Source organism: Gopherus evgoodei, unplaced genomic scaffold (assembly GCF_007399415.2).
Source record: "Gopherus evgoodei ecotype Sinaloan lineage unplaced genomic scaffold, rGopEvg1_v1.p scaffold_37_arrow_ctg1, whole genome shotgun sequence".
Taxonomy (NCBI): Eukaryota; Metazoa; Chordata; order Testudines; family Testudinidae; genus Gopherus; species Gopherus evgoodei.
Window position 1 is genome coordinate 1309030 of NW_022060049.1, and position 27883 is coordinate 1336912.

A 27883-nucleotide genomic window follows, 5' to 3' on the forward strand; every position below is an offset into this window, starting at 1 on the left:
AGTCTGGTGCCTTTTCTTTGGAGGCAGAGCAGGGTTGGAGGCAGAGCAGGGTTGGAAGTAGAGCTGGGCTGGTGGGACTCAGGCTGTCAGCCCTGCCATACGTGGAGCTGACAGCTCACAATCCCCATGTAATAACCTTGTGACCCTCAGTTTGAGAACCCCTGAAATAAAACAAAGGCACAGGAAAATTGTCCATTTCTGTGGCTATTTAAACACTGAAGGAGCAGAGACTCGAAACTGAAGCCAGAGGTCCCCAAAGGCTGCCCCCTTGGGCTGCCCTGAAAGATGCTTTGAATCGATCGATCAAGACAGCTCTGTCACTCTCAGGAGTTAGATGGTAATTCATTGGTTGTACATGTTCGCTTGCTTTAACCTGTAAATGATGCTCTTAGTCCTTTTTCCTAGTTAATGCATCTTTAGATAATTTATTACAGGATTGGCTACAGGCACTGTCTTTGGTGCAGGATCAAGGGTACCAAGTGATCTGGGGTAGGTGACTGGTCTCTTGGGATTGGAAGCAACCTGAATGTGGTGTCATTTTTGGTGTTAGTCACCATTTATCACTAAGGCCAGTTTGTCTCGATGGCAGGATAGACTGGAGAGTCTAAGTGGACTGTGTGTGACTCCATGGTAGGGCTCGTTTAGTGATCCAGGAGTTCACAGTTGTTACTGGCTTGGTGAAATCTAATTGTAGAACACACCACCAGCTTGGGGGTTGGGGAGACTGCCTTGTTTTTGACAGTTTGCTGTGAGGTTGGCACTTCCGCTCATGGGCTGCTCCAGACACTCGGGAGAGGCGGGGCCTTTAAATCCCTGGGCCCACTGTGGTAGCAGCAGCTGGGAGTCCCAGGCCCTTTAAATCTTTGCCTGAGCTCCCAGCTTCAGAGGTGGCTGGAAGCCCTGGGGTTCAGGCGTGATTTAAAGGGCCCAGGGCTCTAGCTGCCACTACTGCAGGGGAGCCCCGGGCCCTTTAAATTGCCGATGGAGCCCTGGGGGTCCTGGCTGCTGCCAGGATCTCCAGGGCTCCAGCAGCAGGGCTCAGGAGGTGATTTAAAGGGCCAGGAGGTCCCAGCTACTGCTACCGCTCCAGACTTTTAACTTGTTGCCAGAGCTCCACCACCGCTACCCCAGGGCTCCAGCAGCAGGGCTCCGGGGATGATTTAAAGATCCCCAAAGGGTAGCAGCAGCCAGAGTCCCAGGCCCTTTAAATAGCCACCAGAGCCCAGCTGATGCTACCCCAAGGCCCCGGGGACGATTTAAAGGGCCCGGGCAGCTGGAGCCCTGGACTCTTTAAATTGTGCCCGGAGCCCTGCTGCCAGAGCCCTGGGGTAGCGGCAGCAGGGCTCCAGTGGTGATTTAAAGGGATGGGGCAGTAGCAGCAGCAGGAGCCCCGGGCCCTTTAAATCGCTGCCCGAGTCCTGCCGCTGCTACCCCAGGACTCTGACTGTGGAGGTCTGGCGGCAATTTAAAGGGCCCAGGGCTCCAGCTGCTGCTGGGAGCCCCAAGCTCTTTAAATTGCCACCCTGGGAAGCCGGTCCACCCTGGTGTGGTGCACTGGCTCTTGCCAGTACGCCATACCGGGGAGTACCAGCTTACTTGTACCTCTGCCTTTAACTTAAATAACTCCTCCCCCTCCCCAGTATTTATCCCTCTGATGTATTCATAGAGAGCAAACAGATCTCCCTTCAGCCTTCCTGTGGTTAGGCTGAACAAGCCAAGCTCTTCAAGTCTCCTCTCACAAGGCCAGTTTTCCATTCCTCAGATCATCTTAGTCGCCCTTCTCTGCACCTGTTTGAATTCATCTTAAACATGGGAGACCTGAGCTGCACACAATACTCCAGATGAGGTCTCACCAGCACTTTGTATAATGGTACTAACACTGTACATCCCCGTCTCTGCTGGAAATACCTCACCTGATGCATTCTAGGACTGCATTAGCCTTTTTCACAGCTGCATCATAGTGACAGCTCATAGTCACCCGGTGATGAGCCAATACACCCAGGTCTGTCTCCTCCTCTGTCACTTCCAACTGATACATCCCCAGCTAGAGCTAAAATTCTTGTTGTTAGTCCCTGAATACATGACTTCCCACTATTCAGTTTCATCCCATTTCTATTACTCCAGTTCACAAGGTCATCCAGCTCTTCTTGTGTGAGGTTCTGGTCCTCCGCGGTACTGGCAATACTGCCCAGCTTTGTGTCAGCTGCAGATTTTATTAACGCACTCCCACTTTTTGTGCCAAGGTCAGTAATAAAAATGCTAAATAAGGTTGGTCCCAAGACTGATCCTTGAGGAACTCCACTAATAACCCCCCTTTAGCCTGAGAGTTCACCTTTCGTTATGACCCAGGGGTCGGCAACCTTTCAGCAGTGCTGTGCCGAGTCTTCAGTTAGTCACTCTGATTTAAGGTTCCGCGCACCGGTAATACATTGTAACGTTTTTAGAAGGTCTCTTTCTATAAGTCTATAACATAGAACTTAGGGTTTCTCAAACAGAGGTCGCTGCTTGTGTAGGGAAAGCCACTGACAGGCCAGGCCAGTGGGTTTATCTGCCCCGTCCGCAGGTCTGGCCGATCACGGTTCCCACTGGCTGCGGATCGCTGCTCCTTGCCAATGGGAGCTGCAGGAAGCGGCGCAGGCTGAGGGACTTACTGGCCACCACTTCCTGCAGCCCCCATTGGCCAGGAGCATGGATTCGCGGCCAGTGGGAGCCACGATTGGCCGGACCTGCCGGACCTGCAGACGGGGCAAGTAAACACACCGGCCCGGCCCGCCAGGGGCTTTCCCTACACAAGCGGCGATCTCTGTTTGAGAAACCCTGATATAACTAAACTATTGTTGTATGTAAAGTAAATAAGGTTTTAAAAATGTTTAAGAAGCTTCATTTAAAATTAAATTAAAATGCAGAGCTCCCCGGACCAGCCGGGACCCGGGCAATGTGAGTGCCGCTGAAAATGAGCTCGCGTGCCGCCTTTGGCACACGTGCCATAGGTTGCCTATCCCTGTTATAACCTGTTGTACTCTCTCCTTTCACCAGTTCCTTAGCCACCTTTCAGTTCTCATATTTATTAACCCCCATCTTCTCCTCTTTAATACTTTCTCATGTGGAACTGTATCAAATGCCTTACTGACACCCAGGTAGATTAGATCTGCTGCATTTCCTAAAAAAATCAGTTATCTTCTCAAAGAAAGATATTGGTAATTTATTACCACCTCTTGAATACAACAAATGAAACAACTGTAGAAAAATCTACAATTACTTTCTATCATTTAGGCTACTTACTTTTTGCAGTTCACCAAGCTTGGAACAGATCATTTAACTTTAGGAAAAATTCTAACACCCCCTTTCTTCTCTTAATCACCTGTTAATCACTCTGTTTATGAACAAAATTCTGACTCCCTACCTCAGGGATGCACATCTCCTGTCTCCTCTTCAGAACTCATTGCACTGCACACTCAGGCTGTTCTCCGCTTTTATTGTTCCTGCCAAATGTCTGGGGTTTTTCTTTAGAAAGTTTAAGGTGATCTCCATTGTCCTGGTTTGCGTCTGCCTCTCCTCCCAGTAAGCATAGCCTAGTTGAGGCCTGAATCACAGCAATTCCACCTTCTTGCCAGCCTCTGAGCCAGGCCCAAGATTATCACGAGATTGCCTCCAAAATCACAAAGTTCAGGAGCACCCCCACCCTAACTCTCTCTCCCTTCTGATCTCTGGTCCTGAGATCACACTTGGTTCCCATTCCCCAGCTCCTCTCTGCAGTTACGAGGGCTGGAAACTTCCTCTTTTCGAATGAAAGCCGACAATCTCCCCTCATCCCCCCAGAGGACAGGCAGACTAATATGAGGGGGAAAGGAGTCCAGGAGAGCTGGCTGTATTTTAAAGCAGCCTTACTGAGGGCGCAGGAACAAACCATCCCAGTGCGCAGAAAGAACAGCAAATATGGCAGGCGATTAGCTTGGATTAACAGTGAAATCTTTGGTGAGTTTAAACTCAAAAAAGAAGCTTACTACAAGAAATGGAAACATGGACAGATGCCTAAGGAGGAGTATAAAAATATTGCTTGAACGTGCAGGGATGTAATTAGGAAGGTCACAGCACAGCTGGAGTTGCAGCTAGCAAGGGATGTGAAGAATAACAAGAAGGGTTTCTACAGGTATGTTAGCAACAAGAAGGTCAGGGAAAGTGTGGGCCCCTCACTGAATGGGGGAGGCAACAAAGTGACAGATAATGTGGAAAGAGCTGAAGTACTCAATGCTTTTTTTTGCCTCCGTCTTCACAGACAAGGTCAGCTCCCAGACTGCTGCACTGGGCAGCACAGTATAGGGAAGAGGTGAGCAGCCCTCAGTGGTGAAAGAACAGGTTAAGGTCTGTTTAGAAAAGTTGGACATGAACAAGTCTGTGGGGCCGGATCTAATGCATCTCAGGGTGCTGAGGGAGTTGGCTGATGTGATTGCAGAGCCATTGGCTATTATCTTTGAAAACTTGTGGCAGTCAGGAGAGGTGATTGGAAAAAGGCAAATATAGTGCCCAGCTTTAAAAACAGGAAGAAGGAGGATCCGGGGAACTACAGGCCAGTCAGCCTCACCTCAGTCCCTGGAAAAATCATGGAACAGGTCCTCCAGGAATCAATTTTGAAGCACTTGGAGGAGAGGAAGGTGATCAGGAACAGTCAGTATGGATTCACCAAGGGCAAGTCATGCCTGACCAACCTGATTGCTTTCTATAATGAGATAATTGGCTCTGTGGATATGGGGAAAGCAGTAGACATGATATATCTTGACTCTGGCTAGATTGTCGGGCTCAGTGGGTAGTGATCAATGGCTCAATGTCTAGCTGGTAGCCGAGATTAAGCGGAGTGCCCCAGGGGTCAGTCCTGGGGCTGGTTTTGTTCAACAAAGAATCATAGAATCATAGACTATCAGGGTTAGAAGGGACCTCAGGAGGTTATCTAGTCCAACTCCCTGCTCAAAGCAGGACCAATCCACAACTAAATCATCCCAGCCAGGGCTTTGTCAAGCCTGACCTTAAAAACCTCTAAGGAAGGAGAGTCCACCACCTTCCTAGGGAACCCATTCCAGTGCTTTACTGCCCTCCGAGTGAAAAAGTTTTTCCTAATATCTAAACTTTCCCCTCTACAACTTGAGACCATTACTCCTTGTTCAGTCATCTGCTACCACTGAGAACAGTCTAGATCCATCCTCTTTGGAACCCTCTTTCAGGTAGTTGAAAGCAGCTATCGAATCCCCCTCATTCTTCTCTTTTGCAGACTAAATAAGCCCAGTACCCTCAGCTTCTCCTCATAAGTCATGTGCCCCAGCCCCATAATCATTTTCATTGCCCTCCACTTGACTCTTTCTAATTTATCCACATCCTTCTTGTAGTGGGGGCCCAAAACTGGACCCAGTACTCCAGATGAGGCCTCACCAGTGCCAAATAGAGGGGAATGATCACATCCCTCGATCTGCTGGCAATGCCCCTGCTTATGCAACCCAAAATGCCATTAGCCTTCTTGGCAACAAGGGCATACTTTTGACTCATATCCAGCTTCTCATCCACTGTAATCCCTAGGTCCTTTTCTGCAGAACTGCTGCCTAGCCATTTGGTCCCTAGTCTGTAGCAGTGCATGAGATTCTTCCATCCTAAGTGCAGGACTCTGTGCTTGTCCTTATTCATAGATTCATAGATTCTAGGACTGGAAGGGACCTCGAGAGGTCATCGAGTCCAGTTCCCTGCCCTCATGGGAGGACCAAATACTGTCTTTGTTGAACCTCATCAGATTTCTTTTGGCCCAATCCTCTAATTTGTCTAGGTCGATCTGTATCCTATCCCTACTTTTCAGCCTATCTACTACTCCTCCCAGTTTAGTGTCATCTGCAAACTTGCATTAATGATCTGGATGATGGGATGAATTGCACCCTCAGCAAGTTCACAGATGGCACTAAACAGGGGGGAGAGGTCAATATGCTGGAGGGTAGGGATAGGGTCCAGAGTGACCTAGACAAATTGGAGGATTGATGAGATTCAACAAGGACAAGTGCAGAGTCCTGCACTTAGGATGGAAGAATCCCGTGCACTGCTATAGGCTAGGGGCTCACTGGCTAAGCAGCAGAAAAGGCCCTGGGGATTACAGTGGCTGAGAAGCTGGATATGAGTCAACAGTGTGCTCTTGTTGTCAAGAAGGCTAACAGCACATTGCACTGCTGTGACGCTCTGTACCTCGGAGGAACACCCAGCACCCCCATGTTTATCCTTATAATATGATTGTGTGGTATCCAGTGCAAACTGTGTCATGTTGGGTGTTTGCAGAAGGCTCATGATGCACTGAGCATGGTTGTTACAGTGATGTTATAGGTTATAATTTCATGTATATAGTTATGAGGCTGCAAATGTATTCTCATGGCTTAAAACAAGCCCAGGAAAAACTCTCCAAGAGCAAAGAGACAGTTCACACCTCATCAGGGCAGGTATGGGACAAACCCAGCCCAGCCTCTCAGGAACAAAGGACACTGGCCTAGGCAGCAAAAAAAGGATCTGTTGGACTCTTGTGTGAGTCCCCCCCACTTCCTTTGGTGAGTTTGGCACTGCGATGAGGTAATGCTCACCTGACTCTGAAGGGGGCGGCAAAGCCAAGATGGCAGAAAGAACAAGAAAGGGAGAGATGCTTGCCTTGCTCTTCCTCTCTCTTCCACCTCCATCTACAGACATCACCACCAAGTGAGTGAAGTGCTGGCCAAAGGGGAGAGCCTGGCTGAAGGGCAACCAGCCAGCCTGTGGTGAGACACATGTAAGTTTAATATAAGGGCACTGAAAGTGTTAAGATCGGCTTAGAATGCGGTCTGCTTTTATTTCATTTCACCAAAACTGACTTGTTATGCTTTGACTTATAATCACTTAAAATCTATCTTTGTAGTTAATAAATCTGTTTGTTTATTCTACCTGACACAGTGTGTTTGGTTTGAAGCATGTCAGAGACTCCCCTTGGGATAACAGGACTGGCACATATCAATTTCTTTGTTAAATTGATGAACTCATATAAGCTTGCAGTGCCCAGTGGGCATAACTGGATGCTGCAAGACAGAGGTTCCTGGGGTTGTGTCTGGGACCAGAGACATTGGCTAGTGTCATTTGTTTGCACAGTCCAAGGAGCAGTTACATGCCAGAGGCTGTGTGTGAACAGCCCAGGAGTGGGGGTTCTCACAGCAGAGCAGGGTCAGGCTGCCTCCTAAAGTGAAGGATTGGCATGACCTAGAAGATCACCAGTACAGGTAATACCAGAGGGGAACGTCACAGCTGCATTAGAAGGAGCATTGCCAGCAGATCAAGGGAAGTGATTATTCCTTTCTGTTCAGCACTGGTGAGGCCACATCTGAAGTACTGCATCCAGTTCTCCCACCCACCCCCCACACACACCTCACCACAGAAGGGATGTGGACAAATTGGAAAGAGTCCAGTGGAGGAAAACAAAAATTATCAGGGGGCTGGGGCACATGACTTATGAAGAGAGGCTGAGGGAACTGGACTTGTTTAGTCTGCAGAAGAGAAGAGTGAGGGGGGATTGATAGCTGCTTTCAACTACCTGAAGGGGGGGTCCAAAGAGGAAGGAGCTCGGCCATTCTCAGTGGTGGCAGATGACAGAACAAGGAGCAATGGTCTCAAGTTGCAGTGGGGAAGGTCTAGGTTGGATATTAGGAAACACTATTTCACTCGGAGGGTGGTGAAGCACTGGAATGGGTTCCCTAGGAAGGTGGTGGAATCTCCTTCCTTAGAGGTTTTTAAGGTCAGGCTTGACAAAGCCCTGGCTGGGATGATTTAGTTGGAGTTGGTCCTGCTTTGAGCAGGGGGTTGGACTAGATGACCTCCTGAGGTCCCTTCCAACCCTGATATTCTATGATTCTATGGGACTTGAGGGCAGCAACAGGGCTCCTGAGAGGAGAAATTTGCTCCACTTGCGGGCTAGGTTGGCTCCCAGCTAGGAGCCTAGCATGCGGGGCAAAGAAGAAGGGAGAAGATTTGGGCTTGCACTGGACACTTGCTTCCTGCTTGAGGATGGCGCTTGGGTGGGGGATGCAAGCTTCCCTGGATGCTAAGGTGGGAATTGGACACCCGCCAATAAGGAGCCTGGGCAGAGAGGATGTGGCTTGCCCTGGACTCTGTTAGCTATTCTGGGTTCTCTTTTACCTAGGAAGGTTTGCTGAGGGGGAGGGAGTTTGGGATTTAGTCAGAAGGCTGAACCCACCAAGCAGGGTGGGGAAACTAAGGCAAGTACTGCAGGCAGCTGGCAATGCAATTAGGAAGACAATACAGTAAGAGGCAGCATGGCCTGGTGGTGGGACTTGGGATCCCCCTCTGTGCCCTGGGGATAGCAGCCCTGCTCTGCCCTGCCCCACAGACTGGGTTGTGAGGATAAATACCATAAAGACTGTGAGATGCCCCGATGCTCTGCAAGTGGGGGCCCGACAAATGGCACAGATGGCTCGGTAAGACCCTGTCATAGAAGGCAAAGCTGGGAAAGGGCCCTTGCCTGCTGGTCCCCACATCTGCCTTCTCGCTCCAGGCCTTGGAAGGATTCGCTCCCTTGGCGAGAGGACTCTGGCACCAGCTGCATGCTGTGATCTGGCCAGCAAGTGCCCAGCTGACCCACGTGTGCATGAGACCCTGCAGGACACCCTGGGACTCTGTCTAGTTCAGAGGCAGTGAGGTCTAGTGATCAGAGGACTGAGACTTGGGACACCTGGGCTCTATTCCTAGCCCTGCTGTGTGTGTCCCTGGCAAGTTCCTTCCCTTCTTTGGCTCTCAGCCTGTGAGGTCCTTGGGGTGGGGGCTGTTTCACCCTGCAAGTCTGTGCAGCGCTGGCACCATGGGGCCATGGGCAGGCACCACCATGGCACTGGTAAGGCAGGAGTCACAGGTGGTGCTGTTACACACAGCCTTATAAGTTCTTACTTAGCATGTGGGCGATGGGCAGTCTTCGCAGAAGCGCTGCGTTGTTGTAGGTGTGTGAAATAATTATGCACCTTCTTTGCAGGAAGATAGCTGGGGAGCGTGCATCTAGCGCGGTTCTCCCCAACTAGCCTCAGAGCTTGGGGCCAAGCTCCTCCCTAGGCACCAGTGTCTAGGCTGAGATCCTGGGTTGCCTGCATGCTATCTGTGACCTTCCCTGCTCCGGGACTGGGTTGAGAGTGTAAGTAATCAGGATTGTAAATAAACCAGTAGCTAAACAAATTACACTAAGAAATCCCCTAGACTCCATGGCACTTCTTTGTTTCCCAGTGGGAAATTGCCCCGTGGGGCCCAGATCCCTGCTCCCAGTGGGGAGAGGGTGACATACACAGAATAGACACTGATCCTCGGCAGAATGACCCCTTGTCCAGTACTTAAACACCCAGAATGCCAGCAAGCCAGCTCTGATCTCCAGCTGGCATTGATCATGACTGCTCCTTTGACTCTAGTGTCATGAGATCAACATGAGTTGGCCTAGGGGGGGTCTCTGTGCAGGGGGAGAAGGTCTGGAAGGAGCCCCTCGGCAGCTGCTACCTTTTGAGTTTGATGGTTCTCATTCCCATGATCAAAAACAAACTACAAACTCATTACCTCAGTACTAAGGAACTTACCAAGGGCTACTGGCAAGTTCCGTTGGATCCAGATGCCAGTCTGAAATCGGCTTTTATCACCTTTCTGGGGCTCTATGAGTTCCTGGTCCTACTTTTTGGCCTCAAGGGGGCACCTGCCACTTTCCAGCACCTGGTGGACCAGTTACTCAAGGAGATGGGGGACTTTGCCATGGCAGACATTGATGATATCTGTGTCTTTAGCCAGAACTGGGAGGACCATGTGTCCCAGGTTAAACAGGTGCTGTACCGACTCCAGGATGCAGGACTGACTATAAAAGGGGGCAAGTTCAAGGGGGGAGGTCAGAGGTGTCATACCTGGGCCACAAAGTGGGGAGCAGCTGCCTAAAGCCAGAGCCGGCCAAGGTGGAGGCAATCAGGGACTGGCCCACTCCCCAGACTAAGAAACAGGTCCAGGTCTTTCTTGGGATGGTGGGGCACTACTGGAGATTTGTGCTCCACTTTAGCGCCATAGCCGCCCCCATCACTGAGCTATGTAAGAAGGGGAAGCCAGACAAGGTGGTCTGGACCAAGCAGCCAGAGCGCTCCCTGTGAGTTGAAGGAGGCTCTGATCAGAGGAACCGGTGCCGGTAAACCCAGACTTTGACAAGCCCTTTATGGTGTTCACCGACACCTCAGACTCAGGGCTGGGTGCAGTGCTGATGCAGGTTGACGAAAAGGGGGAGAGACGTCCCATTGTGAACCTGAGCAAGAAGCTGCTTCCCCAAGAGCAGAACTATGCACCCATAGAGAAGGAATCCCTGACTATGTGGTGGGCCCTTAAAAAGCTGCAGCCATATCTATTTGGACGGCAGTTCACTGTGTACACTGACCACTCACCCCTGACGTGACTGCACCAGATGAAAGGAGCCAATGCCAAACTTCTTAGGTGGAGGCTGCTCCTTCAGGAGTAGGACATGGAGGTGGTCCATGTGAAGGGGAGTGCCAACATGAGAGCAGATGCTTTGTTGTGGAGAGGGGGGCCTGAACTTCCCCAGGCCACTGGCTAAGGTTCAGTCTCGGAGGCAGGAGAGATGTGACAAAGTGGGGGTTTATTCATCTTGCTATGTTGTATGTGAGTCTCACTCTCCTGTACTAATAGTGTGCATGCCTCAGTTTCCCTGTGTACTGCACCAATGCTTAGGTGGTGGGAATTGGGTGTGTGAATTTTTCTGAGGCCCTCAGGGCAGGTGAGGCTGTTCAGAGGTCTGCGCGTAGGGGACCGCCGGTGCCCTTCGTAACCTGAGACCTAGGAGGGGGATGTGACCAGGTGACACCTTTTGCCAGAGTAGCAAGACAAAGAGAAGGAGGAGGAGCAACGGGGATGTCTGAGGTCAGGTCCCTGGAAGCTGATGGTCTGCCTGGGGGGACCAGAAGAGGGAGGAGTCCAGGGCTTCTGGCCTGGGGTCCTCCCAAGATGGACTTGGCTGAAAGTCACTGATTTCTGTGCTAACAAGCTCTGCTTTACTGTTATGGTTCTGTTGACTAATAAACCTTCTATTTTACCAGATGGCTGAGAGTGACGTCTGAGTGCAGAGTTGGGGTGCAGGGCCCTCTGGCTTCCCCAGGAGCCCCGCCTGTGCGGATTTGCTGCGGGAAGCGCATGGTGTGGAAGGGGATGCTGAGTGCTCCGAGGTCAGACCCAGGAAGGTCAAAGCTGTGCAAGCTTCTTGCCCTGGCGACAGTGTAGCGCAGAGAGAGGAGGCTCCCCCAGAGTCCTGACTGGCTTCCTACGGAGTAGTTCCAGAGCATTGACCCGGTGACTCCGTGACATGTCTGTGCGCACGTGTGTGTGTGTGTGTGTGTGTGTGTGTGTGTGTGTGTGTGTGTGTGAAAGAGCGAGAGAGTCCTCTTATCCGCCCAACACAGGTGTGATCCCCTCCACTAATACCCTCTGTATGTGTGATTCCCCCTGCTTATAGCCCCTCTGTATCTCTGAGTGATCCTCATACACGAATACCCTGTGTGTGTGTTGGATTCCCAACACTAACGCCTGTATGTTTGTGTGTGAGTGTGTAATTCACCCTATACTAATACCTGTGTGTCTGCGAGTCTCCCTACACCTAAACCCCTATCTGTGTCTGTGATCCCCATGTGCTATTTCTACTGTCTGCGTGTGTTACTCCCCCATGCTTATAACCCACACATGTAAGATGGCCCTGCACTTATTCTGTGTGTGTATGTATGAGATCTCCCTGCACTAATGCCCCATTGTGTGTATGAGAAAGAGAGTGGGAGAGACACCACCAAGGTTTCCCTCCTGTGTGTGAGTTCTCCCTCTACTTATATACTCACTTCCACAAAGAGAGGGGTGTGTGTGTGTACATGTGATGGTTATATTTCTGTGTGTGTGATCACCCTGCACTTATATCTCCCAAGTGTGTGTGTGTGTGTGTGTGTGTGTGTGTGTGTTTTCCACCTGTGCTTATATCCCTGGGTGTATGGGTGAGACAGCTATGCCCCTGTACGTATTCCCCCCATTTGTATGTGTGTGAGCCCACTGGGTTTTACTCTTGTGTGTCTGTCTGTGATCTCCCTGTGCTTATACCTAGGGTCCTACCAAATTCATGGTCCACTGTGGTCAATTTCATGGCCATTGGATTTAAAAAAATGTAAATTTCATGATTTCAGCTATTTACATCTGATATTTCATGGTGCTGTAATTGTAGGATCCTGACCCAAAAAGGAGTTTGGCGGGGAGGGTTGCAAGGTTATTGTAGGTGGGGTTGCGGTGCTGCTATCCTTACTTCTGTGCTGCTGCTGCTGGCAGCAGCGCTGCCTTCAGAGCTGGGCAGCTGGAGAGTGGTAGCTGCTGACCTGGAGTCCAGCTCTGAAGGCAGACCCACCACCAGCAGAAGTGCAGAAGTAAGGACGGCGTGGTACGGTATTGCCACCGTTCTGTGCTGCTGCCTTCAGAGCTGGGCCCTCGGTCAGCAGCCACCGCTTTCCAGTCGCCCAGCTCTGATGGCAGCAGCACAGAAGGGTGGCAATACATACCATTACATCCTTACCTCTGCACTTCTGCTGGCGGTGGTTCTGCCTTCAGGCAACCCCGCTCTAAAGTAACCTTGTGACACTTCTCCCCCCAACACACTTTTGGGTCAGGACCCCTAGTTTGAGAAACACTGGTCACCCCCATGAAATCTGCATAGTACAGGGTAAAAGCACACAAAAGACCAGCTTTCACAGGGGAAGACCAGATTTCACGGTCTGTGACATGTTTTTCATGGCTGTGAATTTGGTAGGGCCCTACTTATAGCCCATGTGTGTGGTTGTGTATGTGTGAGGCTTCCCCCATGCTCACACACCCTGAGTGTGTATATGTGTGTGTGTGTGTATGTGTATGTGTGGAGAGAGACAGAGAGAGAGAACCAAGGGCCTCGAAGCCAATGGGCAGAGGGCACGGGGTAGATAGGGTACAGGGATCCCCTGGATCCGCCAACGAATGTCCTGTGTGGGGTCTATGTGTCACACTCGTGGTGATGGGATGTATGTGAGGACCTCTGTCTGGTCTCTCGCTCAGTGAGAGGAGAACCATAGACCCACCCGGCAGCAGGGAGAGACACTTGTCTCATGCTGGCGTGTCATGTACAAACTGATTATTGTCTGGTGCACAATGGTGTCCACTGACAGTCTGAGCAAAATGCTAATCAATAGATTGCCGGACCGCAGGACAGAACAAACCCAGCCGGGTTCACCTGCTCAGGAGTCAGATAATGAACTTTTGAAACTAGATCTGGGGCACAGAGGAACCCCAGGGAGCCCTTCCGTCTGTGAGGACAAGCTGGGCTTGATCTCACAAGAAACTGGCAGAAAACGCCAGGAGAGGACCCCTGAGCAGACTGGGGGCTGCCTGTCAGTTACCCTGTGGCCCTAGAAGGCCTGTTATTTTAACCCTTTGTTTCTAACAGTCTCACTGTCTGTCCCTCCAATCCTTGTTCTGGGTGAGCCAGTTGTTGTTTGCCCTGTATCTGTTGCAGGGTTGCGCGCTCAGCAGCTCTGTGCACTCTGGGACCATTCTGCCTGCGCTGAGCCTCGCCAGACGGCCTGCGCTGAGCCCTCCAGAGCAGCGGCTCTGCACGCTCTGGGGCCATCCTGCCTGCGCTGAGCCTTGCCAGCCAGTGTGTGCTGAGACCTCAGGAGCAGTGGCCCTGCGTGCTCTGGGAGTGTTCTGGGGGCTGGGGCTGGGCTCAGCACAGGGATGCTGCACTAGCTGCTACCTGGATGGGAAAGCGAGGCCTGGAGGGGCCTAGAAGGCCATGTGTAGGGTGCCAGAGGTTGGTGGAGTCAGGGAGCTGAGCAGGCTCCCTCATGGTGAGGACAGGTGGGCGCCAGGTGCCTCAGAACCCTGGGTACCCTTGGGGGACGTGTCACTGAATGTGTGTGACCCTTTGCCCTTGTAGCTGTGGTGTGTGTGTTAGATCCGCCTGCACCTATACCACAGGCGTGTGATCTCAGCGCATTCATAGCCCCGTGTGTGTATGATCCCCCTCTGCTAATACCCACACTTATGTGTAGACCTTGTGTGTGAGATGACACCCCGCCATTACCCCAGCCCCCAGGTGTGTGTGTCTGTGTGTAATCTTGCTGATCTTATCCCCTCATAGGCATGTATTTGTGTTTGATCTCCTTGTGCTAATACCCCATCATCCCGTATGTGTTATTCTCACTGCAGTGTGTGTGAGATCCTACTACATCATTCCCCCGGGGGCACCTGGCATTGGCCATGGTCAGCAGACGGATATTGGGCTAGATGGACCATCGGTCTGACCCAGTATGGCTGTTCTTATGGTCTAAATACCTGTGTGTGGTTATGCGCTACTACCTCTGTTTGTGTGGCTGTGTGTTATTCCCCCTCACCATGTGTGATCCCTATGCCTTTATACCCTGTGAGTGAGAGCCCCCCATGTTAACACCCCCAACTGTGTGATCCCACTGAGTTATACTTCCCTGTGCAGACAGCGTGTAACCTCCCTGGGCTTGTAACCCCGACGTGTCTGAGCCCTCTGATCTTATCCCCCTGGCTGTGCCTTTTTGTTTGCTTCCCCTGTGCTAACACCATCCCATCCCACCGCGCTCATACTCCTCCGTGTGTGTACCCCTTATGTGTGTACCTCACGTGTGTGTACGTGTGTGAGAGAGCCCACCGCACTGATACTCCCCCGTGTGTGTACCCCTTGTGCGTGTACCTCACATGTATGTACGTGTGTGAGAGAGCCCACCACGCTGATACTCCCCCATGTGTGTACCCCTTGTGCGTGTACGTCACGTGTGTGTACGTGTGTGAGAGAGCCCACCACGCTGATACTCCCCCATGTGTGTACCCCTTGTGCATGTACCTCACGTGTGTGTACATGTGTGAGAGATCCCACTGCACTGATACCCCCTTGTGTGCGTGCCCCCCAGTCCTTTCCCGGGTTGCCATGTGCCCTCTCCCTGCTGTCCTGCTGGCTTCTGCAGTTCCATCCCTGTACATCTGGTGCCAGTCCAGGATCCCTGTCCCCCTGGCTCGCTGGGCACATCCAGCACTGCCTGTCTCCTTCTCATGGCCCTGGTGAGAGTCCCCTTCCTCTCCCCCACCCCCCACCTTAGTGCACGACTGGTCCCTGGGGCACCCCGAAACGGACACAGACCAGTGGGAAACCAGCCAGGCCTTTATTGGGGCACTGGGGTTGTACAGAGTGGGCAGGGCAGGTGCTGCAGGGCATGGGTGCTAGCGCGGCCGTCAGGCACGTCGGCTCCTCCCCCCCGCCATGGAGGCGCTCACTTCTGCAAAGAGGAAGAGACGGCGTTGGGTGTGGGGAGTGAGGACAGATCCTAGTCAGGCCCCCCTGGCCTCGCCCAAGCTCTCCCACACACACGCGCATGAAACTTCTTCCCAGAGGCAGGTGCTGGATCAGCACTGGGCCCCTTCCCCCACTCTTAGTATCCCCCCCTGCTATGTGCCCCCACTGGAGTGTGCCAACACATGTGATGTGCCCCCCTGTACAGGGCACCCTACCTCTCCAGGTATAATTCATAGCCCCTAAGGCCTGAGGGGACACTGTGATCCTGTAGCCTGACCCCAGTATCACACAGGTCCTGCAACTTCCCAGCATTAATTCCTGTTTGAAGCAGGGCAGATCTGTTAGAAAAACTTCTCATCTTGATTTTAAAATGGCCAGTGCTGGGAAATCCTGGGAAACTGATCCAGTGGCTCCCACCCCCAGAAGTGTGGGGCGCAGCCCAGCTCTAGCTGCCTGGCTTTCCTGTCAGTTTCATGGCTGCATGGAGCCATGACATTGACAAGACAGCCAGCAGCCAGTGTAAATAGCACAGTGTCTGCATGACATAAGCCCTGCGCCTCTCGTGGAGGTGGAATTGTTCTTTTGGCGGAGTGGGGCACTTACAGCGGTGCGACAAGTCTGTAGTTCAGACACTGATAGAGTGAGGTTGATGTACGCTGCCTTACATGACCTGTGTAGTGTAGACCAGGCCTTATAGACAGTGAACAAGTCACTCCTTAACCTTCTCTTTGGGAAGCTAAATGGATCGAGCTCCTTGAGTCCATCGCTATAAGGCAGGTTTCTAATCCATTCAGCATTCTGCTGCCTCTTCTCTGCCCTCTCTCAACATCCTTAAGTTGTGGGCACCAGAGCTGGACACAGGATTCCAGCAGGGTCGCACCAGTGCCAAAGACAGAGATAAAACAACCTCTCTGCTCCTACTCGAGATTCCCCATTGATGCAGCCCATTAGCTCTTTAGGCCCCAGCATCCCCCAAGGGGCTCATGTTCGGCTGATGATCCACCTCCCACACCAATCTTTTTCAGAGTCACTGCTTCCCAGGAGAGAGCCCACTTCTCGGTGCTTTGGTCCTCCATATTGTGATGTGCGCACTCTGCCCATCCCTTCCCTGTCCCCCACCCTCCTGGGTCTGTGTGCTGCTGCCCCCTGATGGATGCACTCCCACCTACACTCATGTCTGTGCCACCTTCTGCTGCCCTGCAGAGCATGAGGCTGCCCAGGTCCAGTGCATGCAGGTCAGGTCGTTTGGGGGCAGACCCAGTCCATCAGCCCCTGCTGGCACCGGGGCTGGAACGGGTGCACCCTGGACACTCTAGCACTGTCGCTGGGGACACCTCAGCAGCTGGGTCTTCCCCCACTCGCTGACTCACTAGGCGAGAGCTCCCCTCAGTCTCTGCAGATGGAACCCCAGGCCAGCTCCCATTCCCCTCCCTCCCCAGCCCCTTCCACAGGGACAGGAGCTGCTCCTGCTGGGGGCGGGGAGCTGAAGCCTCCCTGCTTTGGTCTGTCTCGATGGACCGCTCCCCTTAGAGCCCCTCCTTTCTGCACCCCAAACCTTTCCCCAGCCCCCAGGAGGTGCTCTTAGCCCCCCTGAGAATGTGAGCATCACTCCGCCCCAGGGCCAGAGAGCATGGCTAGTGCCCCCACTTCCACTGTGTATGTTGCCCACCAGTGACCCCAGTTCTTGGTGGCCTCATGGCCTAAGCCCTGGACACAGTGCCAGCTTGTGCATCCCAGAGAAGCCTCATGTAGATATATGGCACAGTCAGCAACCCCCCAACCCACCCCCATAGCACAGCCAGCGAGCCCTCCCCCCCGCCAGAACTCAGACGATCTCCAGCCGGGCACATGAGAAAGAACCAGAGAGAGAGAGAGAGAGAGAGAGTTAGTTGTGTTAATTCACATGCAGGCGAGGACAAGTGATGCTTGGCGGGGGGGAAGGGGCAGAATGTGGAGACACAGACACAGATATTAGTCACAAGCCAGACACAGGGCTGGTAGAGAAGCCAAAACAAGACAGAGACTGGGAGGGATGGCAGAGGACCCCAGGGGGGATCCTGGCCACAGATGCTGCTCTGCTCTGTGAGTAAGGGAATTGCCAGCTGGCCAAGGAGGTGGGGGGTTATCCCTGATTGGGGTTCCCTGCCCCCCGATGCCATGTTTGGATTGCCAGACTCCCCCGGGCTGTAGCCTGGGCTCCTCACTCAGCTCTGACCAGGCAAGTGAGACTGGCCCAGAGGGTTTAAGGAGTGGAAAGTGTGTGGTACTGAGGGGCAGGGCTCCTGGGTTCTATCCCCCGGCCCCAGCTCTGAGGGGCAGGGCTCCTGGATTCTGTCCCCAGCTCTGGGCGGGGAGCAGGATGTAGTGGAAGCAAGGGGGAGCTAGGACTCTTGGGTTCTATCCCTAGTTCTGCAAGGGAATATCTGTCCCCCGCCAGGGATCTTGATGGCCTGCTGCTGCTCAGAGGCATTTCATTGCAGCCAGTCACCACCAGACACTGACTGAAATGGCCCATCCTCCAAGCCAGGCTGTCATTGCAGGGAAGGAACCTCTCCCCTCCTCCCACCCCATGCTGCCTCTAAGTGTTGTGGCTGGGCAGCACCAACCTTCCTTATCTCCCGCCCCCCCGTCAGAAACCAGCCCTGGGCTGCCTGCTCCTTCTGACTGAACCAGCTGGGACACCACACAGCAGCTCTTGGAGGATGCTTGAAACAGAGAGGTCAAGTGAGGGACCAGGGGACAGGACTCCGGGGGTCTAACCTCAGCTTTGGGTGGGTAGTGGGGTCTAGTGGGTTACAGTAGGGGATCTGGGAGCCAGGACTCCTGGGTTCTGTCCCTGGCACTCTAATGGAATCACTCTGACTTTGAGCCAGACCTTTCTGCTCTCCATGACTCAGTTTCCTGATCTGCAAAGTGGGGCTAGCAACCCCTACAGCCTGCCAGTTAACAAGCTGGCTATTATACTGCAGAGACAGCCTTGGGCGGGGGCTGCTCCAGTTAATTCTGGTCAAACAAATTGCCCCAAATGGGCCTGGGTGAAGATGGAGGCCTTGGGGAGGGGGAGGCTATGGGCCAGTATCTGCCAGGTGAGCAGAGGTTGCCTGTCACTGGGGAGGGGACCAGCCCTGATGGGCCATGGGTGGGGCTGGGGTGTGGCCGCTCCAATGGAATTTAGATGATTGCCAGTGAAGAGGCCCCAGACAGACAGGGGCCCTTGGTGTGTGCTACATCAGCCAATCAGCTTTGAGGGTTGGCCATTAGTGGTCTGCTAGTGGCTGCCTAGGTAGCCTGGGTTGGGTTCTGATAGGGTGAGTGAAGGTGTGGTGGGGGAGGGGACATGGGGTAGCACACGTGGGGGGGGCACTGGCATGGCTGAAGGGGGAGTGAGTTGGCATGGGAAGGTGGTGGACACCAGCCACTTTCCCCTGGCACTGGGTCCCTGAGCCTAACACGCAGTGGAGCCAATGGGCACTGCGCACTGGCTCCCCTCTGGGGGGCTTTGGATCAGGCCCCATCACCCAGTCCCCGTGTCGCTGGATCGGGGTGGAAGAGAGCCCTCTACCAGGGCGAGGAGCCCCAGGGCTGGGGGCTGCACAGGTGGGAGAGGGCCAGCAGAGACGGGCACTCAGTGTGGGGGATTTGGGCTCTGTTCACCCATCTAGCTCCCTCAGCCTGGGTGGACTCCTGGCGCTGGCAGGCAGCGGAGCCTGGTTCTCTCGCTTGTCTGGGCCACACCTGGCATGTCCTGACCCTGTGTGGCCTGGCCGAGGGGCTAGTCCCGCAGGGCCTGGGGCGGGAGTGCGGGGGGGATGGCAGGGCCTTAGCTGTGAGTGGTGAAATCACAGTTCAACTCTGCGGGGCCTCCCACACGGGGCTGCCCCCTCACTGCTCCCTCCCATCATATGATGCTCTAACACCAACACTGCCCCCTCCTGGATGCCCTCAGGACTACATGTGCAATATGTTGCCCCCTAGAGGCATTCCTGGCACTGCCACACCCAATGGCTTTGCTCCCTTTAGCCAGGCAATGCCCTGAGTCCCTCCCTCCATGGTGCCCTGCCCGTGGCTTAGCTGGTCAGGTGCACAGCCCCAGTGCCTGCCCATGGTGCCACGGGGGCACACCCAGGCAGAGAGCTCCCCCATCCCCACATGGCCGCTCTTACCTTGGTGGGCCCGGAGGCTGGCTTGCTGGGGGCATTGCGGTCTGTGTTCTGGAAGCCTGGAAGGTAGTTGAAGCTGACGCGCTGGTCGTCCATCCGCCGGCTCTGCGTGTGTGCCAGCATATCCAGGAAACTGTCCATCTCCGGCGGGGGGCTGGGGCTGTCCTCTGTGGGCGGAGCAGATGCAGGCATGAGGGAAAGGCTGGGCAGCTCCCAGAGGGGGCCATGATGCTGGGCCCATTTCCCTGCCCTTCAGGACATGGCCTTGGGGCCCTCCAACACTTCCTCCTGCCTGCCACCACAACAACTCCAACTATGCCCCTCCAGGCCCGCAGTCCCAACCCTACACTTACAGAGTAAACTTTCCAGAATGCACCTGGCCACTTGTGTAATGGTGCCCGCAGGGCTGGCAGTTCCTTGCTGACCTGCAGCAGGTGGCATGCCCAGCCTCAGGTTGGCAGAATCACACAGGGCTCTCATTGGGACTAAAGTTTCCAAGCCCCAGTGCTGGACTCCTCAGTTTTCTGTAGCAGGGAGTTCCACAGGCCACCCCCCCCTTCAGGGACCCATGTTGTCCTAGGGCTTAGCTACACTTGCAGCTGTAGAGCGCTTTGTGTTAAACCAGCCTTTGGAGAGCGCAGGAGGGAAAGCGCCACAGTCTGTTCACACCGACATCTGCAAGCGCACTGGCGTGGCCACATTTGTGGCACTTGCAGAGGCATTGGGAGTGATGCATTGTGGGCAGCTATGCCAGGGTTCAAGTGGCTGCAACGTGCTTTTCAAATGCGGGTTGTGTGTGTATCTGTGGAGTGTGACAGGGAGTGTGTTGTGTGTGTGGAGGGAGAGAGAGTGGGTTTTTGGGGTGCCAAGTGTGTGTCAGCACGCTATCTTGTAAGGTCAGACCCCCCCCTCCTCCGTCTCTCTCTCACTCACTCGGATCAGAGAAGCAGAGAGGCAGCCAGCTGTCAGAAATGGAGCTTTGAAAAGGCACTTCCGCATTCCTGCAGCCGAGTTCACAGGAATGAGAAGAGAGGCCACTTGACTTAAGGGGATTATGGGACTTTCTGGAGGTCAATCAGAGCGCAGTGACGCAACTCCTCGTCCACACTGACGCTGGGGCGTCTCACCCAATAGGATCAGACATTAATCCTCTCGCCGAGGTGGAGTACCAGGAGCACTCTCCATGCCTGGCCAGCGTGGATGGAAAGTAAGGCACAGGGCTCTGGGAGGCTTTATTGCAGTATAACCTGGAAGTGCAGTCAAGCCCCTAGAGATAAGCAGTCCTTGCTGAGCCTATTCCCACCCCCATAGCAATGTCTGCTGCTGGGCAAGTGGGCAGGCATAGGGACGGAAGCTGTGACCTCTGGCTCTAAACCGCCTCTGCCCCTGCTCCCCGCCAGGACTCACGCTTCTCCGGGTCAGCACCGCTCTTGCCATGCACGATCTGGATGTTGCAGCGCTGCTCGTCCATGCGCCCGCCCTGCACGTGGGTCAGCAGGTTAAAGAAGCCTTCCTGCTCTGGGGAGACCGACTGTGCGGGGAGAGGAGGGGGCAGATGAGATGGGGTATGGGGGAGAGATGCCCCCCCAGTGACACACCACCCCCAGTCTTCCTGCTGTGAGACCCTCCCCCTGGGCACAGGCTGCCCATCGAGAATGTCTCCTGTATAGCACCCCCTGGAGCCCCAGGTCCCAACATTCAGCCGCTCTGCGGAGCTCAGGCACTGTCACCAGCTCTAGGGGGTGCTCACAGGCCCACAAGGGACCTAGCCCACAGCCTGAGATGGAGACTCAGCCCCAGCAGCAGCTCCCCCTCCCTCAGCAAGGATATAGACCCTCCCCAGGCCACCTCCCACCAGGGCCTCATACTCCACCCTCCCTCCCTTGCCCAGACCCAGGCCCCTCCAAACAACAGTTTGAACCTAAAGCCATCAGAGCAATCTGTGCCACAACTGAATTGGGAGACCCCCCCAGCCCACCCAGCTTCCCAGACCCCCTCTCAGAGCCTGGACAGTGGCTTAGCTGGGGCATCCCCCATCTCACCCCAGAGTGTTGCCTCTGCCCAGCACCCCTACTCCAAGGGCAAAGCAAGCAGGTTCTGTTCCCTTCCCCTGGGCACAGAGCGAAGGCCCCAGCCAGGCACAGCCCTTCCCCCCCACATTTTAGCTAATTTAAGTTAAGTTAATTTCCAGGCACTTGGTGGTGTTAAGTGGGTTGCTAATCCAGCCTCTGCCTAGCCAGTGCCCTGGCCCTATGGCAGTGCTCACCCCCAGCTGGTGATGGGGGACAGGGCTTTGCACTGAACCGTGGTTTGGGCCCAGCAGATCCCACGGATCAGGCGACTACGGCTGTGCCCACGAGCTATGCAAGGGGCTTTGCCCAGGTCCCTGCCTGCTGGGATCAGGGCCCTGCCCCATGCTGGAATTTTTAAGGGACCCTCGCCATGGTGTCTGGCACCAACAGGGCGTTGAGGCCAGAGCAGGAGAGTTCTGTAAAGGGGGTTCAGCCCCCCAAATGAAGGGAAGAGCTTGGCTCCAAGTGGGTAGTGCTGGCTGAGGGACTTCTGAGGTGCCAGTAACAGGCACCCAGGATTGGGCAAGGCAGGGAGCAGCCGCCAGCCCCAGCGAGATGCGAGGAGCCTCATCCTGCCCGCTTGGATCTTGGCCTCCCTGCCTCCCCCAGACCAGCTAGTATGGCTGTTGCTGCCAACACGCCCCCACCCCTGCCCCGTCCCGCTGCTCACCCACCTGCCTCACCCCCTGGTGCTGTGGCCTTCGGCCCGCCTCCTCCCTCCACAGCCAACCCTGCCACCCTTGTGCTGCCAGTTGCAACACACTCACTCCAGCTGTGCCTGTCCGCCCTCCCCAGCAATCCTGAGTGGCGCTGCAACCCCTCGTTCACCCACCCCCCAGGGCTCCCCGCTGTGCTGCCCCAATGCAAGCCTGTGTTGTGTGGGTCCGAGGCTGGGGTTATGATGTCCACTCGCTGTTTGGTGCCCAACTCTTCTCGTCCTTCCCTCCGAGGCTCTTCCCCTTGAGTCCTGCTCTGATCATGTCTAGTTAGCCCCACCTTTGCTCTGCCAATGGCCACCTCCATTGCATGCCCCTCTGCTGCTTGCTCCCACGCTGCCCCTTGGGCACAGAACCCTCCAGTCATCTACAAAGCCCACCCCCCCTCTTCCCGGCCCAATCCCTCCACGGGCCTGGGCCACCTCCCAGCCGGCATCAGCCTGCCCAGCCCCATGGAGTCCCTCTGCTAAGGAGCAGGCCCATTCACGGAATCATGGCCTCTCTGCTAGAGAAGATTTATAGGGTGAGTTTGCACCCCCGACTGTGGGAGGGTAAAATGCCATAGACAGTATAATAGCCTGCTACTGCTGCTGCGCTGCTGCCAACCTAATGGAGTTGCTCCTTTTGCTCATGTGCAGTGGGGTTGAAGGGTGTGAGTTCAAACCTTGCTGGGAAGGAGGAGTTGGTGCTGTGATACCTTCAGTATACTGCTGAAACAATTGCAAGGCATGTGCGCCTAAAGCTAATTGGTGTTTGTGTGTCCTTAACCTTTAGGGAGCTTGTCCTCCAGCTTCTCTCTCCAACCAGAAGGGCTAGAACCAGCCATTGCTTTTTAACCAGAAGCTGCAAGGCTCCTGTCAACCCTGCGGTTCCCCTGACTCCAGGAGCTGGGGCATGAGAAGCTCCAAATACCATGTGCCTCACCGCAGAGTTGGCTGCATCAGTCTCAGCCCTTCGGGGCTGGCCCTGGCTTTGGTTCTGTGTCTGGCAAGCATTCCCTGGCTAGGGCCATAGATGCAGGGAACAAGACAGCAGCTGTTGACTGGCACTTGGCAGCACCAAGCACCTGTGTGGCACTAGAAGAGGAGGAAAAGCCCAGCTCTAACTGCAGGCCATTAGCCAAGGTGGGCTGGGGCCAGGCCAGTGCGGGCCAGCTGATTCCTGTCAGTGTCAAATCTTAACTTCTGGGAGGGCTCAGGGCCGAAGGCAGCACCTCCAGCTGCCTGCACTGAGACCCTGGGGTCAGCACTGACTGCCAAGGGGATAGCAGCCAAAATCAAAAGAATCTCAGACCCCTCCCGCTGTGGAGTACAGAGCGTGCGCCCCTAGGCTCCCCCTCTGGCAGGCAGTGGGTTAAATCCCTGCCCCAAATCTACCCTGGCGGCAGGGAAATGCAGCTGGGTATTAATGCATCACCCTGCTACTGCCTCTGCATGGTGTCTGTCTGACATGGCACGATCCCCAGACACTCTTTTCCATGGTCCAGCGGAACCGAGCAGGGAACTGACTGCCCAAAGCAGGCAGGGAGACAGGAGAGAGCAGGGGATAGAACCCAGGAGTCCTGGCTCCCAATCCTCCCTGTGCTCACCACTAGACTGCACTCTTTTCCCAGAGCTGGGAATAGAACCCAGTAGTCCTGGCTCCCAGTCCTTCCTGCTCTTCCCACTAGCTAGTGGTGCCTTTCTCTATGGTGTCTGGAGTCTCTGGACAGGATAGCTGGCACAGGGGGCAGAGCTGGGGGGCCTGGCACCCAGGAGGTCATGTTTGGGTGATGACTGGTGCTCGGGGGAGCAGGCTTTGGCTGCCATTGGCTTGGCCATTCCAGTGCTGCCCCGAGGGTGAGGGAGAGGGTCCATGCCTGCCCTTGGGGGAGGGACCACCACAAACACCCAATCCCACCCCCACCTGCTCACAACCTGCCTCAGATCCCCTCCTCCATCCAGCCCATGTGCAGACTCCAGGCTCCTGTCATAAACAGATAGCTAAGGGTTAATGTCTCTTTCACATGAAGCACCTGACCAGAGGACCAATCAGGAAACCGGATTTTTTTCAACTCTGGGTGGAGGGAAGTTTGTGTCTGAGTCTTTGTTTTCTGTCTGCCTGCTTTCTCTGAGCTTTGGAGAAGTAGTTCTGTTTTCTAATCTTCTGTTTCTAAGTGTAAGGACAAAGAGATCAGATAGTAAGTTATATGGTTTCTTTTCTTTGGTATTTGCATGAATATAAGTGCTGGAGTGCTTTGATTTGTATTCTTTTTGAATAAGGCTGTTTATTCAATATTCTTTTAAGCAATCGACCCTGTGTTGTGTCACCTTAATACAGAGAGACCATTTGTATGTATTTTTTCTTTCTTTTTATATAAAGCTTTCTTTTAAGACCTGTTGGAGTTTTTCTTTACTTCAGGGAAATTGAGTCTGTACTCACCAGGGAATTGGTGGGAGGAAGAAATCAGGGGAAATCTGTGTGCGTTGGATTTGCTAGCCTGATTTTGCATTCCCTCTGGGTGAATAGGAAAGTACTTTTTGTTTCCAGGACTGGAAACGGAGAGGGGGAGTCACTCTGTTTGGATTCACAGAGCTTGTGTCTGTGTATCTCTCCAGGAGCACCTGGAGGGGGGAAGGGAAAAAGGATTATTTCCCTTTGTTGTGAGACTCAAGAGATTTGGGTCTTGGGGTCCCCAGGGAAGGTTTTTCAGGGGGACCAGAGTGCCCCAAAACACTCTAATTTTTTGGGTGGTGGCAGCAAGTACCAGGTCCAAGCTGGTAACTAAGCTTGGAGGTTTTCATGCTAACCCCCATATTTTGGACGCTAAGGTCCAAATCTGGGACTAAGGTTATGACAGCTCCGAACCCTGCTCCATTGGGTGGGGACCCAGAATGGAGAATCGCAGACCCAATTTCACCCTAACAAGGTGCCAGTTCCTCTGTGTTTCCAACCCCCCCACTCCTTGCCCTGACCCCCTGGGTATGCCTGGCCTGCGCTTACACACCCAGCACACAGCACCAGTGCCCTTCAGCCCAGTGCCAGGGCACGGCACACAGCACAACCCTTTCAGGTACGGGCCTCTCCCTCTTGAGCTCTCCTTTGACCTGTCTCCAATTTGCCCAAAGCTTTCCAGTAACGAGGGGCCCAGCCTGGAATCCAATATTGTAAGGAGGGGGTCACGCTACACCTGGGCAGAGGGGCCCCCACACTGATCCTCACTTCCATACTGCCCCAGCATTATTTGCTGCTCTTTCCATCACTGCTCCCCAGCACCTTCCCTTCCACTCAACATCCCACCGCTACCTGCCTGGGTCTTACTCCCGTGCTAGGGGTAACCCCAATCTCCAGGTTTGAGATCAGGATGAACCCTTCTCCCAGGGCAGATTGGCAGAGGAGTGTGGCTCCCCTGCGGGTTTCTTCTGGGCACGCCTCATCATGTCGCAAGGAGCCTGGCAGGTCATTGGTGGCACCTTGGTCTCTCCTGTTCTCTGCCTGTGGTACACAGTAGCTTCGTCTCCTGGGGGCTGAAATGCTTTAGCTGGACTGGAGTGGTTGGGCTCAACAGAGGGAGGGCTGGTGGCCCATTCCATTCAAGAGGCCAGAGTAGCTGATCTGATCATCCCTTCGGGCCTCAACCTCTGCAAAAGTATCTGCTGCTTTGGCTTCTCATTGTTCCTGAGCATGAACACTAGGGGGATATCGGTGTGTAGACGCTACAAAGAAACGTGCGTTTGATGCTCTGATTTCCCAGCACCATCATTCTCTTTGGCAATGTAGCCACGGGTCTGGAGACCCTTGAGGGTTTGGTTGGGGTGTTAAGTGGGTGTGTGCTGCCTTGCTGGGATTTTAGTTGTCTGGCTGTCCTCACCCACCGCTAGAGACTGATGCAGTCCTGGCCAGCCACAGGCATGCAGAACTGCCTGGGAGATGAAGAGAGACAAATTGAGACACAAAACAAGGCACCATTTGTTAATAGTGTGGGTGAGATTCTCCCAAGACCTGCTCTATTAATTAATTAATGCAGGCACGGCGGACAGGGGGGCAGACTAGATGGTCACAATGGTTCCTTCTGGCCTTGGAATCTAGGACCATTGGGAGTTACAAGGTTTCTCAAAGGACTCACTGGTGGGTTCTGGTTTCTTTCCTGCCAGAAAACCACTTTCCTTTTCTGGTTTTCTTTTTCTTTGAGCTTTTAGGCCCATTTGCAAGCACTGATGGCTAGGAACAGCCTGTATAATTTTTGGAATGAAAGCAGAGCCTTTGATAGACTCATGGGCCTCCTGGAGCTGGGGACTTGAGAGAAGCACCAAATATCCCGAGACTCGTGACAAAGCCAGGTGAACTGGCAACAGCGGAATGAGGAAATGACCAAGCAGCATTAGCGGAGGTTTTGTTTATTTGATCTCCCTATCTCCCTTCTGCATCCCATGGGCCAGAGAGCCTTGCCCAGTGAGGGCTGCACCATGCCCAGAGCTTCCACTCGAGCTGGAGCCGATTTTTGCAGATGACACCCAGTCTCGCATGAAGCCTCCAAGGAAAGTAAACACCACATCCCTGGGCCAGTTGCTCCCCTGGTTGTTTCCTGGCACCATGGCCAGTTAGTGCTGAATTTGTCTTGCTTCAGCTTCCAACCATCAGATCCTGTTCTGCCCTTTTCTGCTGGATTGAAGGGCCCCAGGCTGCTGGAAAGCACCTCTCCTTGGAGTCGCGTGTAGCTCGGGTCTGGTCACCTCCGAGCCGTTTCTTGGAGAAATGGAATGGACTGAGCCCCGTTAGTCCCCCACACCAAGGCAGGCTTCCCAGACCTTGAATCTCTAGTCTGAGCCCTTGCCAATCTGTCACCCTCCTTCAGGCCAGGTCTATACTGCAGACTTGTATCGGGATAGCTGCGTCGCTTGGGGGTGTAAAAATCCACCCCCGAGCGACGTCGTGACAACGACCCAAGTCCCTGTGTAGCCAGCGCTATGTCAGCCACTTGGGGAGGTGGATTAACAGCGCTGGCGGGAGAGCTCTCTCCAATCCAGCATCTTCGTTAAAGCAGTGCATCAGCGCAGCTGCAGCAGCCTTGCCCTCAGTCTCCAGGGATGGTCTCAGTGCCATATACAAAGGTAACCCCATTACCCCTGCTGCTATTGAGATTCCCATGCTTAGCCACAGCAGGACGGCATTAGTCCTCTTAGCCACAGCTCCTAGTCAGCTGGTTCCCACCATGACCCCATAGTCCCCCTAGCGCTTCCCTAGCCTTTAATTGTGACCTACATTCTCTGCTCCTAGATGCATGACCTTGCATTTGGCTGTATTAAAGGCGCGTCATTCACAAGCTCAGTTTACCAAGCGACCCAGTGTGCTCGGTATAACTGACCTGACCACGCTGCAGTCTGTGGGTCAACTGCAAATGTTACTAGTTACATTTTCTTCCAGCTCACAGAGAGAGACATTGACTAGCACGGGGCTCAGATCACAGCCCCGCCACTCGAAACACCAGGCCCCATTTGCAATTACTTGTTGAGACTGATCAGGGATTTTTTAATCCATTTAATAAGGGCTGAACTGGTTTTGTAT

At 53.9% G+C, this 27883-nt stretch overlaps 1 protein-coding gene across 1 annotated transcript in view; it reads right to left on the bottom strand.

The window, feature by feature from the left end:
• The window catches only part of PCP2 (Purkinje cell protein 2), a 41665-nt gene that overhangs the window by 3162 nt on the left and 10620 nt on the right, over positions 1-27883 (bottom strand). Inside the window, exons 3-4 of the mRNA XM_030545366.1 lie at positions 20959-21082; positions 19555-19718 (exon numbers count right to left, since the gene is read on the bottom strand). Coding sequence (XP_030401226.1) covers positions 19555-19718; positions 20959-21082 — 288 coding nt within the window. The remainder of the gene's footprint in view (positions 1-19554; positions 19719-20958; positions 21083-27883) is intronic.